General features: G+C 34.8%; 3 protein-coding genes across 10 annotated transcripts; 1 reads left to right on the top strand and 2 right to left on the bottom strand.

Annotated features, from left to right (window-relative positions):
* Positions 1-37: 37 nt before the first annotated feature.
* On the bottom strand, positions 38-7,141 carry LOC122406165 (uncharacterized). 6 transcript variants are annotated; one of them, XM_043411443.1, is made up of 6 exons: positions 7,123-7,141; positions 4,382-4,600; positions 2,853-3,025; positions 1,290-1,424; positions 987-1,089; positions 38-802 (listed from the first exon to the last, which is right to left on the bottom strand). In XM_043411443.1, the coding sequence occupies exons 1-6, from the start codon at positions 7,124-7,126 to the stop codon at positions 624-626; spliced, it is 813 nt and encodes a 270-aa protein (XP_043267378.1). In that variant the 5' UTR covers positions 7,127-7,141; the 3' UTR covers positions 38-623. The 6 variants fall into 6 exon arrangements, with proteins under 6 accessions (XP_043267378.1, XP_043267377.1, XP_043267379.1 ...); XM_043411442.1 differs by lacking the exon at positions 7,123-7,141 and adding an exon at positions 6,379-6,510; XM_043411444.1 differs by lacking the exon at positions 7,123-7,141 and adding an exon at positions 6,155-6,285.
* On the top strand, positions 6,478-11,593 carry LOC122406163 (NADH-cytochrome b5 reductase 3). Of its 3 annotated transcripts, none has more exons than XM_043411437.1 (4): positions 6,478-6,610; positions 9,189-9,524; positions 9,848-10,036; positions 10,662-11,593. In XM_043411437.1, exons 1-4 carry the CDS (start codon positions 6,521-6,523, stop codon positions 11,043-11,045), a joined length of 999 nt encoding a protein of 332 aa, XP_043267372.1. In that variant the 5' UTR covers positions 6,478-6,520; the 3' UTR covers positions 11,046-11,593. The 3 variants fall into 3 exon arrangements, with proteins under 3 accessions (XP_043267372.1, XP_043267373.1, XP_043267374.1); XM_043411438.1 differs by lacking the exon at positions 6,478-6,610 and adding an exon at positions 6,844-6,984; XM_043411439.1 differs by lacking the exon at positions 6,478-6,610 and adding an exon at positions 7,871-8,026.
* Positions 11,529-15,611, bottom strand: CCT2 (chaperonin containing TCP1 subunit 2). Its single transcript, XM_043411426.1, has 6 exons — positions 15,471-15,611; positions 14,367-14,676; positions 13,346-13,857; positions 12,857-13,081; positions 12,182-12,563; positions 11,529-12,032 (listed from the first exon to the last, which is right to left on the bottom strand). Exons 1-6 carry the CDS (start codon positions 15,471-15,473, stop codon positions 11,860-11,862), a joined length of 1,605 nt encoding a protein of 534 aa, XP_043267361.1. The 5' UTR covers positions 15,474-15,611; the 3' UTR covers positions 11,529-11,859.
* Between the last annotated feature and the right edge of the window lie 2,275 nt (positions 15,612-17,886).

The raw sequence follows: 17,886 nt of genomic DNA, 5'->3' as shown, positions 1-17,886 counted from the left end.
CTGTGGGTAGTTTTTAAAACAGAAACTGCTTATTCAATGCTTTGAACTCTCTTTATTAATTTCCAATATTCGAATAAGTGCACAAATTCGAATGGTGAACAAATTTTGAAAAATATTGAATTCATCAGCCAGCGCTGAATCGAGTTCAAAGTGGTTTTCTATAATTTTTTTGCACGAAAATACATCGAAATAATCAGTTCAAAAAAAAAATTAAGAACGAAAAAACAAAAGCACATTCGACGTTTGTACCTTTTTCCAAAAATGGCCGTATCATTATTCTTTTCGAGATTGCACAGCTGACGATTCTGCGACTCTCATGAAAATGCTATTGTAAATGATGCTTTTGGGATTCGGTCCCCTATGTAATTTTTCGTTTCAAGAGCATCAATTTTGATGAGAAAAAATGAAACATACTGAGGCGTTTTAATGCTGCTCGAAAGACTTTTTATAATTGACGACTCTTTATTAAAACAAGTGATAAAAAAACCGTCGACAGTAATATTTACAATGACACGACCATCGTCTTCACAGCATTAAAAAAAAAAAACAACGAAGACTTTGTTCTCTCAATTTGGAACTACGTCGGAAGGATTTTCACCGATCATTTTCGATTTCACGTCTCGTCAAGGAAGTCCCTGCTCTTTCCGCATTTGCTGGAATACTTTTGGGAAGTCAACATCCAATCCGATGTTGTCGATTCCAGCAGCAGACTCTGGATTAGGATTTGGCGTGATCGCTGATGGAATATTCTGAGGATTTTCTTTGTATCTTGCTGGTGAGTTTTCCCTGGATTCCTCCAAGTCTGAATGTTATTCGAAATTTGCAACATTGAAACGATTTTTTGAATACATTTTTTTACGAAGAATGGAAAGTGATCTTCTGTACTTATTTTGATGAGCGAGTTTAATTGTGTGACAAAAACCACAGTAAAAACGATTTATTTATATGGTACGATTGAAAATTGAACGATGCGATCATTTTTTTACCAAAAAATCTCTGGGTTCGCCTCTTCATCGTCAAAATCAGCAAAACGATTGCGATCCCGACCACGATTACCATCACAGCAGACATTCCGCGCAGTAAATTAGTCTACAAGAAACAGATAAAAATCAGCATATTTCACCTGAATTCTGCCAGATTTCTTGCTCTTTTTTTAAACGTCCACACGAATTCTGTTTTTTTTTTATGTAAAAGTCACCGAAACTGATGTTTATTTTTCGAATAGCCAACATAATTAATCATGTTTTTTAGTTTACACGTCAATTGACAAGTAATACATTTTACTTTACCTCAAAATCATTTTCCCAGGCATCTTCCCAATCTTTTTTCACGATTAATTCGACCACGTGAATATTTATTGCTGAATTGTCGGATATTCCTCTCGAAACACATTTATAGAATCCTGCCTCGGCGGTCGAAACACCCTGAAATACGATATCGATTAGGCTGACTGAACAGAAGACCTGTATTTTTGAAAAAAAAAACTTTGTGTTTGATTTTGAGTTTTCTTTGAGCACTTGTTCAAAAAATCACTCTTTTTTTGTTTTTTCTTCATAACTTTCTTAATAACAGCCCAATTTGAAGCTTTTTCTCAAAATCTTTGTTTTTAGATAGCCTTTACAGAAAAAAATACAAAAAAATAAAGTCGAAGTGTTTTTTGTTAAGATTTTAAAGTTTGAAATATTAAATGTCCCCGGTTGAGGGCTCTCCATTACAACCTTTTTTCAATCGAAAAAAATGTATGTTTTTACTAGAAAAATATTTTCTACTAGAAATCCGTGTGAGAACAGTGATTATGGACTCGATAAAGTGTGCTTTACTTAAATTTTGATTGATTATTTACTTTCGGATAAAAAAATGTACAACGAATTACAATTCGGCCCGTCGCAGGGTCTTCCCCTTCCTCTGATAAATAAAAATATTAGAAATGCATGTATGAAGTGTTTTTTTTACTTATTTGAAGCCTTCGGAAAGGCTTTTTTGAGGGATTCTTAAATCCATTAAATGATTGAGAAAATAAACATTATTCAAATTGTCCGATTTTGCACGGAACGCCCCGATACATGATTATTTATCATGACGCTTCTCTTCATTTTTTCGCAAAGTTTTTTTTCATCTTTTTGATATTCAAGCAGTGTTAAATAACAGTAATTGTTAATACAAAAAAATAAACCGTTCCGTTAAGGAATTTCGGTACAGGTGATACAATGTTGCCATGCTAAACCATGCTAAAAACATAAAAAATTTCAAAAAGTTCAGAATTTTATAAAATTTGGTCAACATATTCTTTAGTGCCAAATTTGACAATACAAATTTTTTAAGATTTTTCTTCTACACAGTTATCGAGTAATTGATCACTAAAGTTCACTCGTATAAGCATAGCGTTTCCATATATATAGGTATACATTTCGGGCATAAGAAATCTGCTTTAATGCGTAATTACTCGATAACTAGGCAGAAGAAAATTTTGAAAAAAATTGTCTCCGCACTTGATGTTGAAGAACATTATCACCAAATTTTATAAATTTCTTAATATTTAGACTTCTGTACCGAAACTCCTTAATCTTGGAAGTATTCTTTGGGATGAGTTCGAAAACGTTCGTTCCAAGAAAAACGCGTTAAGGTGTTAACGGAAATATCGACACTTCTGGCAGATCCAAAAAATTTTGTTCACGCAATTTCGACATGCATACTAAAAAAAACATGAAAAAAGTAAAATTTGTTGACCCCTCCCAGTGACACTGGCCCTTCAAGAAAATCGTTCACTGTCACAGTTACGTGAAGGATTTTACAAATGTTGGTTTTGAGTTTGCATTTTGATTTTCGATATTCGTTCCCGTTCCTAAACTTACTCTTATCATAAGTTTTCCAGTCAAAACTTCGTAGTTGTACTTTTCCTCGTTCATAGGATTTCCGGGTCCTATGATGTTCCGATCGTCGGTCAATTGCCAAAACATGAAACGGTGATGATCGTCGCTGCTGAGACATGGCAATTCCGCCAAGTGTCCGGCTGGCACTTCGGTCACTGTAACAGTACCACTGACTGTTTCGTATTTTCCGATGATCGTTAAAACTCCGAAAATTAGTGTTAAACCCTTCATCATCTGTGAATATTTCAAAATTTTATGCAGAACAACTGTCGGAACAAAAATCGCGTCATTTGAAAAAAAATGACAATTTAATCGAAACATTAGTAAAACAACTGAGAAATAAAACGTAAGTGAACAACGATGTCAAATACAGTCGTAGAATAATGCAGAAAGTAATTTAAAATTATTTGAAAATTCATTCAACCTCAGAAAGCGAAGAAAAATGATTGAAAAAATGGTTTAATGCCGATTTCAAACTGGTAGCTAATTACGTCATTACAACGCAGATTGAAAATAATAAATTTGAATTCTTTTCACGCACGATATTTGTCCCACTTACGTTAAAGTAAAAAAAAAATTAATTAAAAAACTCGCAATCAGATTTGGATGAAAATTCGCGATCATTAATTTTTAGGTAGCCGCGACTGATAAATTAATCGAACTTAACGACGTAGCTTTACGACAATAAGTTTGTCTGTGTTACCGAAGACTCAAACGTCTATTTACGTATACGAGAATCATCCTTGGTTCGAACGAGAGTTATTTTTAGTTAGTCCCAAGACTCCCGAAAGACATCGTCTTGTGACGAGGACGAGTCGACTATACCCCGCCGATCGTTTGTGGTCACGTTTCTTATATAGACGATGAATGAATTACGAAGATAAAAAAAACAACAAATCATACATTCATGAGTTTGCAGCTTTCTCACCTTTTCGAATTGATCAGTCCGTCTTGAATTCAGAACAATGCGAATAAAACGGAATAGTCAAAATTCTCTAAAATGTTGATTTACAATTCTCAAATGCATTATGAGAATATTGATGATCGTTTGAATTAATCTCAAAATATGTTGATTCTGTTAGTGATAATAACATGCTGATGATTCGAAAAAGGTTTAATTTGTAAATAATTACTCATGAAAATTTTAGAAAGAGTTCACAATTCAAATGCAATTTCAGGAAGGTCAATCATTAACAGAAAACAAATGAATTTCCCCCACCGTCTGTTCCTGTTATTTATCAAATTAGCATGCATTGTTTGCAAAAAGAGAACACAGGTGTTCAAAACAAATGACAATTCTTCTTCGCATTTGTTTCATGCTTATGCTACCTCTTACTTCATTATTCTTCGATCATATATACTCAAGAATATATTTTCTACCACTAAAAAATGAGTTTGAAAAAGTTGAGCTATAAACTAATCTCATTAATTTAACAAGCAATGAAGATTTTTTATACGACTGCTGTTTGATGTACATCATTTGTTTTTCATCATTCTTCCTTCGATCTTACCATAGACTAATATATTTTGGAAATTCTTCACACAAGCTACTGTCAATATCTTGAATGATGAATGAGATGAATAAACACATCGATTCCCAGTGCTGGCAATAGAATCCATAGTGGAGCCAAAACTGTCTTTGCTGGTAAATTCCAATACGGAGCTTCCAGTCTCAAACATATAAGAATTTGAGTGCTCAATTTTAACAACACCGCTGCCATGTACCATCCCTGAAAAAAGAATTAAAAAAAAATTATTATAACGGAATAAATTGATTTTTTTTTTCAAGTTGGAGCATTCCGGCATATTTAATAAACAATCAGGCTTATGAAATTATTTATGCACTTAAAAATATCAAATCATTCGGTTGATTGACAAAAAAATCCATAATTAACAAATAGACGTTCATAAATAAGAAAATTGCAAGATTACAAGCTCATTTTGGTTGAAACTGGAACAAAATGTGCCTTTGGTTTGGAGCTTCTCTTTATAAGACTCAGATTTAACGAAATTTGACAACCCTCAGATACTTTCTTAAATAAAGTTTTAGATCCTTTTTAGTATTATTAAATTCGAGAAGGTAAAAGAACATTCACTCTCTACTTAGTAAACAGATTTGAATGAATAAACGAATTTTCATGTAAACATATAAGTTTAAGTAGGTAAGTATGAGATTTCTGCTTTTTCACATGATTTTGTTTTCATATATTAAAGTCACGTAGTCATAATATTTGGAAATGAAAATTCTGAATCTCACTCCAATCTCAATGAATTTATTGCATAAAGAAAATCAACAGATTCGAACTTCACTTAGAGTTCTAAAAAAATTAATTCAGAATGTTCTCACGTTCCATATATTTCCAATAGATAATCAAAAAACAAAACAAGTGTTATATATTTACTTTTCGTCTCAAGCTGCTAACGCAGTCGTGTCCATTTTTACAATGTGAAATAATGTTGAAAACGATATATATAAGAAGAATATTGTCATAAAGCCACATAGGTATAAAAACGATGAACCAATTCCATTGTATTCTCTGATCGAGTCTGAGCACAAGTAATATCAAAAATATCAATATATTGAACCACGTGAAAAGGGCACGATGAAGAACAGCCATGGATGCGTTAGAATTCTAAAAACAAATTGTTTTTATGCTCCAACACAATGCAAGTTTTCGAAATCGCATACGATCCATAACCTAAGACTTGAATCACAAAACAACAAATCAGCTGCTCTCGAAGAGCGCAGTGCGGTGAAATTTGGAATCATATGCTTGAGCGAGAGTAGATTCCTACCAGACCTACGTCTCGACTGTTCCCACCGCGAGCACGTGACTCAGTCGGTATAACTTACATTAAAATTTGTCAAGCTAATTAATTTACGCTAATTTATACTATATGAATTGCAGAACCACTTCGTCGACTAATTTCTTTGAAATTCACTTCTATTAAACTTTAGCATTGATAATTAATCGTTCAATCGCATTGTTTGAAAACAATGAATCCTCGAGAATGCGGTTGAGTTATATATATCTGTAAACTCTATACCTACAGGTGGTTGCAGTACTGCTTTTTTAAAGAAAAAAAACTGAAAAATTTGTCTTCACAATCAGCGACTCGATTGCGCTGCTTAAGAAACTTGAGACCTCGATAAATTCTGTAAAATCATCGACTCCATTACGCAATGTAATTATAATCAAAATTCCATGTTTTAATATGAATATGGAAATAATTTGAAGGATGAGGTTGCGATATCGGAAAAAAAACATCGTAACGTAGCACACCTCCAGAGATCACGTGACAACCGCCAACAGTTATTATGTTTTGACATTGAACCCGTCAGTACAGGGAGTTCAATCAGCTGGAAGAATCTCTGGACACAAATCTCGTTCTCTCACGGAAAAGAGCAGAGATCCCGCTGCAGTTACAGTAAACAACACACCACTAAGTACAACGCATTCTATATACGATCTTGTGAACAAGATCATAAAAACATTGTCGCGCTCACCGTAAAGTTGAGTAACAGAATAAAGGCATACGATTTTCGACATTCAGTACAATTATTTCGTTCTTGACCTCCGGATCGCGCTCGACTGTTTGTTTTCAACTATTTTTCTCGTTTCCGTGTGTTTTATCGATATCTGAACAAAATGGTTACTTCATCAATCGCGATTTTCTTATCCGGAATCGGCGTCTCCGAAACCGAATCGCTTGGAAAATTGACTGCCGACAACACTGGAGTATGTATTGTTTTCCTAAACGTAAATTCGTGTAAATTCCTTAAACACTCAACTTTCCCTGAATAATGCTCCAATTAGGTACCATGACCTTGAGCCCCGACCTTGGGATTCAAACGAATTATTTTGCTATCTAATCATGATCATGTTCCTTGACTCGTCTCTTAGAACGTGCACACATTTTTTTTTATGTTCCGTCGCGGCTTTCCGAAAGTTTAAGGCGGCAGTAAGCGAATTGGGTTTAACCGTTTGATAGAAATTCACAAATGTATGACGTGCTCGTGCGAAATTGAATCCATCAGCCGCGAGCATCGAGATCGAGGCTACTCGACTACAATGACTACATACAAATAATGTTTGTGCCGCGATCGAGTCAGGTTAGCGAGAATCGACTGTGTTAATACTTATATAACATGCATGACTCTTGTACACGCGGTCTACAGAAAACTAGACGACCGTAGACAAAGCTATTAATAATTACGACGTTATTCTCTGGGGTAATAGAAGGAACATACTCATCGCCGTTAAAATCTTCTATTTTGAAGGCTTGCCCGCGTCGATTTGCACTCTCATTCCGACAGGCACATTCCTCTGTGGATGGTCGATTAATACCTTAAAATTTCACTCGAGAAAGTAATAACTAACCTCCCAGTCTCATTTAAACCTTTATTTATTTAACCGAATTCTTCTATAATCGAGGTTTTGAAAAAAAATAACCTAAAATATATCGAATAAACTTTATGGTTTATCAGATAAAGAATATGAGAGCAAATAACTTTTAGCTATATTCTCTGAAAATGCGACAAGGTGTACTTTTTTGTAAATCACTTATTCGATGCACATCTTCATTTTAGCACATTTATTCAAGTGTTCTACCTCCAGGTAAATTATTCGATCTACGGTTGTAGCTTTGGCTTGTAGATCTTGAACATAAATTTTACCGAATGCGGAAAAATCGGGCTTTAATTAAAACGACTCATTTTGGATTTTAACTTGATTCTCACGCCAGATTTTTCTCTCTTTATTTTGGTGTTAACTCTTGGGTTTAATTAAAATGACTAGAATTACTTATATCATATTATAAGTTTGGAAATAATGATTTCTTTAGTAAATTATTATTAGAAATATTATTTTTTTGAGTTTACGGCTAAAATTTTTGTTGAATATGAGACGTGCGAGCAATCAGGTTTTTTTTATTCCTTTCTGGAACGCAGCAGAAGCTTGAGGTTTCGTAACTCTTTATAACGTGTATAGCGGCTGTTTTAGCACAGCGTTTCAATCTACGCCAAAGAATAGTCGCGACGCGCACACGGCGCACACGCGGGAAACCCTTCGCCCCATACACGTGCCGATCGCGCGAATTTCTCTTTCCCATTCTCGCGATCGAACTTTTCACAGAAAATGTTCAATAGAGAACGAGTAATTATTGTTTAATTTATCTTATATGATGGTTTTTCTTACATGACTGTGTGAGTGTGTATTAGTGTGTAAGTGCGTGTGTTGGTTATGTTCTGTTGCAAAAGTCCAATCGATTTTTTACCATGCTATAACGTTCTCTCGGCCCGGCCTATCTTGCGATAAGTTAACCTCGAAATTTTCTTTTTGACGTTAGAAAAATCACATCTTTTATTGTGTTTCGAGCAAATTTTTCAATTTTTATTTTCATATTCATTAGTATTGAGCTCAATAGAACTTGAGTTTTTAAAGTATACAAAAAGCACACTTTTGACGTGTCGGTTGGATTCCACATGGATTAATAATGCACAAATTCAAAATTCATTTAGCAGGTGTTTTCAATAAATTGAATGTATACCATTATTTACTGTGAAACTCGAGTTCGCAAGTTTGAATTCAACGAAATGAACGAAAAAAAACATTTGTATTTTACCAATTTATTATTTCACGAATCATTTGTGTAGGTTGAAAAACTACAAAATGCAAATTAGCGAAAAATTAGAGAATTGCAAATTGTTTTTTTCATTCATTTCATTGGACTTGCAACGTTGCAAACTTCAACGTTATTTTTTACTTAGTATATTTTTACCACTAATTTAAATATCTTTTTCATTGAATTAGTTCCTACTAAGTTTCAGCAACCTCAAAACCCATAATTTCAACATTTTTTTGATTATGCATAAGTATATTTTCCTAATAGTACCTATTTTTGATTTATTCAGAAGTCTTTCTCAGCTACCACTTCAGCTGCATTTCGATGAAAATCGTCCTGCAAAGTTTAAAACTGTTTGCACTTCTTTGCGGATACGAATTTTGCTTATGCTTTTAAAGTTACATAAAATTTCTTTACACCTGTTTCAACAACTTAAAGTCGTTTATAAGTATCTTGAGTTTTACATACCATCTGTTTGAATGGAAATTAGACAACTTAGTAATTTAATTTAATTAGGTAATTAGACAAAAAATGATAACAATCCATTGATCCTAATATCTACGGGTCATTGTACGAGTTGAACGCCACTTCGAATGTTGGAAAAAAGCTTGCAAAAGTCCATCGTGTTTATTGCTTTCAACAGATATTTTTTTATTATAAAATTAAACTTATTATTTTATTTTTTTTTTCCAGATTTTACCGCTTTTGGCAGCGGTAGGGCTTGGAGCAGTTGTTGTAGTAGCAGTTGGATTCTATGTGGCATGGAAAGGAAAAGACAAAAAAAAGAAGTCACCGGTTTTGCTAGAAGACCCAACAACCAAGTATAAATTGCCTCTGATTGAGAAAGAAATAATTAGTCATGACACAAGGAGATTCAGGTTTGGCTTGCCGAGCGCTGATCATGTCTTAGGCCTACAAACTGGTCAACATGTTCTTCTCACTGCAAACTTGAATGGAGAAGTTGTTATCCGTGCTTACACACCCGTCTCCAGTGAAGAGGAGCACGGCTTCGTTGATTTGGTTGTCAAAGTAAGATTATTGACAATTCGTACTAAAATTTCACATTTCATAATTTAAAAAAAATAGCTTTTGCATTCCGAAGACGAAAAGTAGAAACAAAAATTCAGATTTTATTTTAAATTCTTCAGATAATTCTGTCACATCTTTATAACAGAAAGGTCAGAGCAAACTTGAAAACGCCCAGTTTTATATCTTTTGAAATTTCATTATTCCACATTAATAGTTGAAATGAACAGAATTTGTGAGCTGTTTTCGGAATTCAGTATTATATGAAAAAATGTAATTCTCAGCAGACGCTCGTAGTAAATATTTTGAATTATACAAAAATATAGGTTTATTTCAAAAATGTCCATCCAAAATTCCCTGAGGGTGGTAAAATGTCGCAGCATCTGGAGAGTATGAAAATTGGTGATGAAGTCGAATTTCGCGGACCAAGTGGTCGTTTGGTGTATAAAGGTGCTGGTAAATTTTCGATAAAGCTGCTCCGCAAAGATCCACCGATAGAACACGTCGTGAACAAGGTAAACGTCACTACAGCGAGTGTAAAACAATCCTGTACCTGCATGTTGAGCATGGATTACGCACATGTTTACGGCAATTAATTTATTTCAGAAAGAAGTTTCGTAGTTAATCATTTGCAAAAAATCTTGAAAAAACTTAATCAATTTGATTAAAGCCATTACGAACATTGATTTACGATAATAATACATTGAAAAACGGAGTTTCCTGTCATACAGGTATCACTTAGAAGTCATTTTGTGTAACGAGGAAAAAATCGTCGATACCGATGCTAAAAAAAACCTTGTTAATGACTTTGTTGAGGTACTGTTATTGAAAATCAATATTTATAATGCTCAACAATTACTCCGGATTAAATTTTGCAGTTCCGGGATTTTGATTTAAATTCTTGGCTAAGAAACAGGTGTGAGTCATCCTGAATGCCGGGTTAACTGAAAATTTGAAATAACAATTATACCTTTCAGTTGAGACGTCACGTATACAGTTCACTGACCTGTTAAATTCTAGTTTGGTACATTCGGCCCTCGTGACCTCGTTGGCACTCAAATCTAAGCCTTTATATATATATATATGTATGTGTGTATGTATGTACATTTGATTTCGTCTTTTTGTTGACACCAAAAATAGGCGATTATGATAGCTGGTGGTACGGGAATAACGCCAATGCTGCAGCTCATCCGCACCATCACCAAAGACCCGACTGATCACACAAAAATGGCTCTCCTCTTCGCAAACCAAACGGAAAAGGATATTTTATTGAGAGAAGAATTGGAAGAATTAGCGTCTAAACATTCGGACCAGTTTAAGCTGTGGTACACGCTGGATTCCAGCAGCGATACGTGGAAGTACAGTACGGGACACGTAAATGGAGAAATGATTGCTAAACATACTTTTCCACCATCTCCTGAAACTATCGTTCTTATGTGTGGTCCTCCGCCAATGATTAACTTCGCTTGCACTCCTAATCTCGACAAACTTGAGTACGATACGAAGCTCCGATTCGCGTATTAATCTTATCCGCTGCGTATGTTTATTTTTTTATTCTTTTTCGAAAACTGCAGGTATCGGGAACATATTAGAATTGTTTCGTTCGAAGTGCTTAAACATTGAGATCGCCGGTATTTATCGCAACAAAATTGTTACGATTTTGTTTCGAATGAGACGGATGTTGAAAATTCATTTCTTCTTGCATATTTTCTTGTGAATTGTTCGAATACTGCTCTTTTTTAAGGTGAAAAAAAGAAAAAAGCAAATACGCATATCTTGTCATTATGGGACAGCTGGAATTATCCCAAATAAATGATTATCGAAGCGAGGATAAAGGATCTCTATGGACTACTGTTACAAAATAAATTATTAACTCTACAGAGAATTTCAATACAAATTCTATTCTAACTTTAAATTCGGTGAAAATTCATGAAATTTAGTTATTTCGAAAGTTTACATGAAAATAGAATCACAAGGAAATAAAGGATAAAATTGGTGTGAGCCATGTAAATGGTTGAGGCATTTATTAATGTAGAAACCTGTGGTATTGTTATAAAAAAAGAGAAAAGACAGCACAATTGTAATTATTTTCTTTCCTCCTATTGTAAGCTTAAAAAATCGGTGTGTGAATGATGAAAATTAACGATCGTCGCAGAAGAAAGTGCGTTTTATAAACGTATTTTTGTTTTTTTGTTTTTTTTTTTTTAATACGAAATTTACGGTTTTTCAAGGCGTACGTGGAAAAGACGCAAACGAAAAAAATACGTTGAAATCGCACGAAAAGCGCATAATTTTTTTTAAACGTAAAATAACGCTGAAAAGTATGCGTTTTTGACAATTAACAACGCCCGTGATCCGGCGCCCGCTTCCGTGGAGCTGCCCGCAAAATATCGTCTACACGAAGAATCATTTCGGCTGCTTCAGCCGCGCTCAAAAGCACTTGTCTCTTCACTGCCCACGACTCCGTTATTCCCAATTCCTCCATGCTCTTGAGCTGACCGTTGTTCATGTCTGGAACGAATAAAATTGTGAAAAAAAATTGGAAAAAGATAGAAAAAATTAAATTAAAAAGTTTGCATTTCATTCATTGAAAAAATTCTACAAAGTGAATTTTTTTAGTCAAAACTACTTTATAAAGAGTTGAATAGCATAAAATTTACCAAGACCAAGAGTAGAATCTCCAGCGTTATGGCCGATTCTCAATTTGCTGATAAGATCGGCAGAATCGTAGCCGGCGTTGTCAGCGATAACGGTTGGCAGTTGTTCGAGAGCTCGGGCAAAGCTTTGCATAGCAACGGCTTCTTTGCCGGGCAAAACAGCGGCAGCTTTATTCACGGCACAAGCCATCATCATTTCGCTGCAGCCACCACCGTAGACGATGCGGGATTCTCGTACTGTTGCAGTGAGAACGCAGAGTGCATCATGCAGCGAACGTTCTGCCTCGTCGAGGATCTGTTGCGTTGCACCACGTATGACGACTGTGCACGCTTCACCAAGAGCAACACCCGAGAAACGAAGCAGAGTGTCTTCTCCGATCATTACCTGAAAATAAACAAATTTATAGAAATTTGGATAAAAATTTTCATACAATCAATTGACAATTTTTACATATGAATTATCGTTTTTACATTTTCATTCATTCAACGACAATCGAAAAGATCAAATTATTCCAATCAATCGAAAGTTTTCGGGAATTTCCAATATAATTTTTATTTTATAATTCGTTATATCTTCATTACAATTTAAAAAAATTGTTGATAAAAATTATCGTATTTAATGAAAACTGAAACGATTGCGTCATTTTGAAATCGGAATAAATAATTCGAAATTATTACCTGTTCGATCAAATCACACTTTCCGAGTTTAACCATCTCGGGATGATCGAATGTACTAACGATTTCACCACCAGTGACGAGGGCCAGTCGCTCGATACCGTCGAAATCGGCGTGTTCGATTGCCATTATTCCAGCATCAGCGAACAATTGTTCCGGATAATTATAAATCAATTGTCGGTTGATGAAAACGTTGCAGCCATGCTTGATGATCTTGTCAACTTTGTCCTGATGCACAGTAAAGAAAAAAGTTTTTATCATTACTATTATTCGGCGAAGGCTTTAATCATAATTAGATTATTATTCGTAAATTCAATCAATTGATATATGAACGATTGAATGCAATTTAAAAATCTGATGATTGATTAATCATCCGAAATCAACTTCATTCACTTTTCATAGTTGATCGAACAAATGTATAAAAATTCAAAAACCAAATAAAGCTGAAATAGAATTTCAGTAGGAATTAGAAAATAATGCGGGTATTCGTACCTTCATTTTTTCCTTTTCGGCAGTCTCGAGTTCAGCGATCTTGGCCATTGAGTCGACGCGTACGCGAGAGCCAAAAACTTTGATTTTGTCAGTGTCCATGGGTGTGTTGGCGATGAGAATTTTGGCGTCACTGATTTTTTGCGGTTGATGCACACCAGGTTTTTTGTCAAGTAAGAATCCAGCATCAAGGAAAGAATCAGCCAGTGTGCCACCACGTTTCTTGATTATTTGAATAGCCGATAAATTGCCAGAGCCCTTGAGTCGTAAAACTGCGTCAACCGCGAGTTTGCTGAAGTGCTCTTTGTGTTGAGACAAAATTTTCGAACTCAAAGTCGTTCGAGTTATGTTCAATAGATCCTCGCGGAAGCGTTCCGCATCTGCAGAATGATCACGCGCTGCTGCCATCAAAGCTTCACGTGCTACTGTCAACGCCTTACGCCAACCGGCTATTATCGTTTGTGGGTGAATCTTCTGGTCGATCAATTTCTCTGCTTCTCTCAATAACTCCGAAGCTGAAAGTTTGTATTTTTACTCTTTAGTTATTCTGCGCATTTCAAGAAATTTATTTTCTAGTTTTCCCTTGCAACTATTTCACACCTCTTCGATTTCCTTATTTTATCATTAAGTTAAATAACTCTGTTGTCGCAATAAATATTATATATTAAAATAACATTGGATTCGGATTTATTTTTTTCAAGTTCTCTATTTGAATTTGCATTTGATTTCAACAACGTACTTTCCCAGCTCCATTTTTACGATAATTTATTTTTTTTTGTACCATGGCATTTTTCAATGCAATAGTTAATTTCCATTCGAAATTTTTGTCCTTTTTTTCCAGTAGTGTTCTGTACCCGTGTAAATAGTTAGATTTTATATTAAAACAGTTTTGATCACAGCATTTCATTATTCTCTGTTCTATTGATTATTGATATCATTTGTAAATTTGATGTCCATTCCGACTAATTTTTTGATTTTTGTGATGTATTCGGACACACCATTTCCTTCTGCATATTGAACTCACCAAGAACTGTAACAGAGGTGGTACCATCACCAACTTCATCGTCCTGTACTCTGGACATATCAACAAGGATCTTTGCAGCAGGATTATCGACACCAACGCTTTTGAGAATAGTAGCTCCATCGTTGGTGACTTGCACTGTTCCAGCTGTGCGGCCGTGAGCTACCAATATTTTGTCCATGCCTTTAGGTCCCAAAGTGGACTTAACCAAATCCCCGATGGCTATCGCCCCAACAAACAAGCTCAGACGAGCTACCTCAGCTTTCTCTTCCTCTGCTTCATTCTTCAATATTCTCACCGGGTTAAGGGACATCTGCAAAAAAATATTTTTCTTTGTATCTTATTTACAGATAAAAAAAATTGATGTCAAAACTTTGTCAAAAAAAAATGTAAGCATTGAAAAAAACAATACTTTTGGCAAATAAAGAAAAGCAATAAATAAAAATTTGTTTTATTTATTGTTTTCCCATTTTATAGAATGGTCCGAGGTAAATGAAAAAAAGAGTTGCAACATCATGAAATTAAATCCTAGGAAATTGTAAAGAAAATCCTGATAGCATAGAAAATATTAGATACAAATAAATGCTTAGCTAGGTTAGAATTTTAATGAGTAATGACAAATATTTATGAAAAGATGACTTTCCTTCGTCCGTGATGAAAAGATGAAATAATTAAAGAATTTAAATTAAAATGATGTTAAAAAATCAGTGTAATGACTCATTGCTTAATACCGAAACTCCTCTGAAAATTGAAAAGATGTGAGTGAAATGATCTGGAATATTTCAAAATGATAGGACATATCGATACGATGTTTAAATCATGCGAGTGTGAAATCTCGATTATTCTAATGCATCGAAAATGGAAGAGCTAATTTATAGGTGTGGTCTTTTTCATTTCTCGGCAATGAGAATACACGTGCGCCATTTGTCACATTTTCTTTAAATTCTCCATGAAGTCCCCATCGCCGGTTAGGACATGCACACACACACAAAATATTTTCACGAGGCAGAGAATTTTGCCATATCTCCAATAGCAATTAAAGAAGCATTGAACGTTTTTATATCAGTAACAAATCGTTTTTGGACGTATTATAATTTCACTAATTACCATTTTGAAGGCCGTTTATAATATCTAATACTCGCGAAGAAAAACTGATATTCGTTAGTAAATCTCCGCACGATGAAACGAACGAGGATAAACGACAGAGTATGAAACTACAGGCGCTGCGGTGCGGTGTCTTCTTTTTTCTCCAGAACGGCGCAAATGAGTTGCGCACAAAAATATCACGTGGGTAGCGTTTGACGACGCTCATTTTTCTCTCGAACACAAGTCCTTTTATGGACATTTATCTTTTTCGGTTTTGTGTAGTGTCCCAGGAGTTTTACACAGTCATAGTAGAAAAAAGTATTATTTTTAGTACTGAATTGAGAAGTTATGAATTTCCTTTCTTTTTCAGGAACATTCATCAATGTTCATCAAAAGGAACATTCAAAAAATTTCCGCGATTACTACTTTATCGACGTCATCAAACTTTCTACATTATCCACAAATGGCAACAAACTTATACCGACATACAAATATATAAGCCGTGTTCCAAAACCTACTGCCAGTACTGCGAGTACGTAGAGAACTAGAGAGCTTACAACGCTGGTGGCAGGTTTTGAAACACGGCTATACTCAAGGAGACTATAGGGAAGGAGTCCAATCTCGGCAATCGGGCACGTCCGTAAAAGTGTCGGGAAAGAGGGTTCCTCTCGAGCGGCGCTGTTGCAGGTAGTGTACGGGTTAACGCATGCGCATTATGTGCGCGTTATATACGCGCATGCGTTGCTGCCAGCTGACACTGTTGATAGTTTTTGTGGGTCTAACCTATCTTTGTAAAATGGAATACACTGACACAGTAGCTATTGCTGTTAAAATAAATTAACATATTGCAGTTATTTTTTATATGAATGAATAAAAAAAAACATAATTCAACAAAATCAATTGATTTTTTTAAACTTCTGCTATAGTCAGAACAATAACTATCTATGATGAAAAAAAAAATAAAACAAAGGAGGATTTGAACCGTGGACTCCACGGGTATCAGCCCGTCATTGAACCATTACACCACGTAAGCTAATGGTATCCTAAATGGCAGAAAATGCTACTGGTTCATCCAGGCCGCTTGATATTTTAAGGTTTTATGAAACAGTAACTATGGTCACAAAAGCTATAGTTATCAATATAATTTTAAAATATTCATAAATATCATGCAAAAAAAAATTTGTGACAATAAATTTCTTTCGACATGAGTATGTGAACCGGCAATTTCCCGGATGCTATGGTTTTCTTAGCAGCGCGACATACGAGGGGAGATAAGCTGATATTTGGAATGTGTAAAGCACAGGGTTTTACGTTGCTGGAGAATATTATTACAATACATATTAGTATTTTCGATTACGAGCACTCATAATCGTTGATTCAACAATTTTTGACAGGCGCGAAAGCTCTTTAAATCCACGATTCGGCCGCCATGGCGGTCAGTTTCACCAACGACATTGATTTTATTACTATATATATCCGTACACAAGCGACAATGCGACGCGAGTGGCCGTTCCTCGAACCCGGGTTCCCGACATTTTCACGGACGTTTTTCTAACAGGCGCCCAATACAGAGATTGGACTCCTTCCCTATAGTCTCCTTGGCTATACTAATTACGGAATCAAAAATAGTCCCCCACCCCGTGCAAAAAAAATGTTAATGCACTCTGTTTTACCGACTCAAAATAGAGACCGAAGATATGATCGAGCGAGAATAAGACCGGTGTACTTTTGTACAGCAAAAACGTTGAAACGGTTAGTAAAACAAGTATGTGAACTATACGTAAATCCACTATAATCTTGATTCTGATCTAATTACTTTTCTTATTCCGAAATGAATCTACAAATTCAACCGAGGAATCTGGAAATTTAAGTAAGTTTTCAAGTGGACACCGCACAAACAAAGCGCCACGTGGATGGACCTCGAAAAAACCCATATGATCCTCTATCTCAAAAATGATTTATCTTCAAACTCTTTTTCTTAAGAAAATAGAAGTAAACTTTAAAAAGACTGAAATAAAATAGATTAAATATAATTAATAAGATAGATAAAAAACCATTTAACTGTTAAGTACTACTCCTGCGAGATTCGATTCCTATGGTTAATATTGATTGATGGTAGGTAAGTCATTTGTATACACAAATAAAAATTTTATTATAATTTTCAAAGTTGAATGATTGTACAAAGAATGAAGGTGATAATAAAAAAAATGTAATCTCACAAACAACTAAAATATGTTATAAACATAATGGAATTTAATATTTGTCGGAAGAAGTCTCTGATCAAATCATTGAGTACGAACTTACCTACCATCAATCAATATTAATCATAGGAATCGAAACTACGAAGCCCGATGTACAAAAATAATAAGAGGAACCAAGAATTCGAATAAAAATTACATTTTATTTTGAAGTACAATATTTTTACTCAATATTAGTG

This window comes from Venturia canescens, chromosome 2, assembly GCF_019457755.1.
Source record: "Venturia canescens isolate UGA chromosome 2, ASM1945775v1, whole genome shotgun sequence".
In the NCBI taxonomy this organism is placed as follows: Eukaryota; Metazoa; Arthropoda; class Insecta; order Hymenoptera; family Ichneumonidae; genus Venturia; species Venturia canescens.
This window is presented reverse-complemented; position numbering and strand designations above follow the sequence as displayed.

Bases quoted from the DNA above. Each gene is read 5' to 3' on its own strand.
- LOC122406163 (XM_043411437.1), top strand. From the start codon at position 6,521: ATGGTTACTTCATCAATCGCGATTTTCTTATCCGGAATCGGCGTCTCC. The intron at 6,611-9,188 runs GTATGTATTGTT...TTTTTTTTCCAG, and splicing joins TGACTGCCGACAACACTGGA to ATTTTACCGCTTTTGGCAGC. The intron at 10,037-10,661 runs GTAAACGTCACT...CACCAAAAATAG, and splicing joins TAGAACACGTCGTGAACAAG to GCGATTATGATAGCTGGTGG.
- LOC122406165 (XM_043411442.1), bottom strand. From the start codon at position 6,421: ATGTCGAAAATCGTATGCCTTTATTCTGTTACTCAACTTTACG. The intron at 4,601-6,378 runs GTGAGCGCGACA...TTCTTTTTTCAG, and splicing joins TTCTGTTACTCAACTTTACG to GGATGGTACATGGCAGCGGT. The intron at 1,425-2,852 runs GTAAGTTTAGGA...ATCGTATTTCAG, and splicing joins CTGGAAAACTTATGATAAGA to GGTGTTTCGACCGCCGAGGC.
- CCT2 (XM_043411426.1), bottom strand. The intron at 13,858-14,366 runs GTGAGTTCAATA...ACAAACTTTCAG, and splicing joins CACCTCTGTTACAGTTCTTG to CTTCGGAGTTATTGAGAGAA. The intron at 12,033-12,181 runs GTAAATTTTATG...TATTCGTTCCAG, and splicing joins AGATTCTACTCTTGGTCTTG to ACATGAACAACGGTCAGCTC.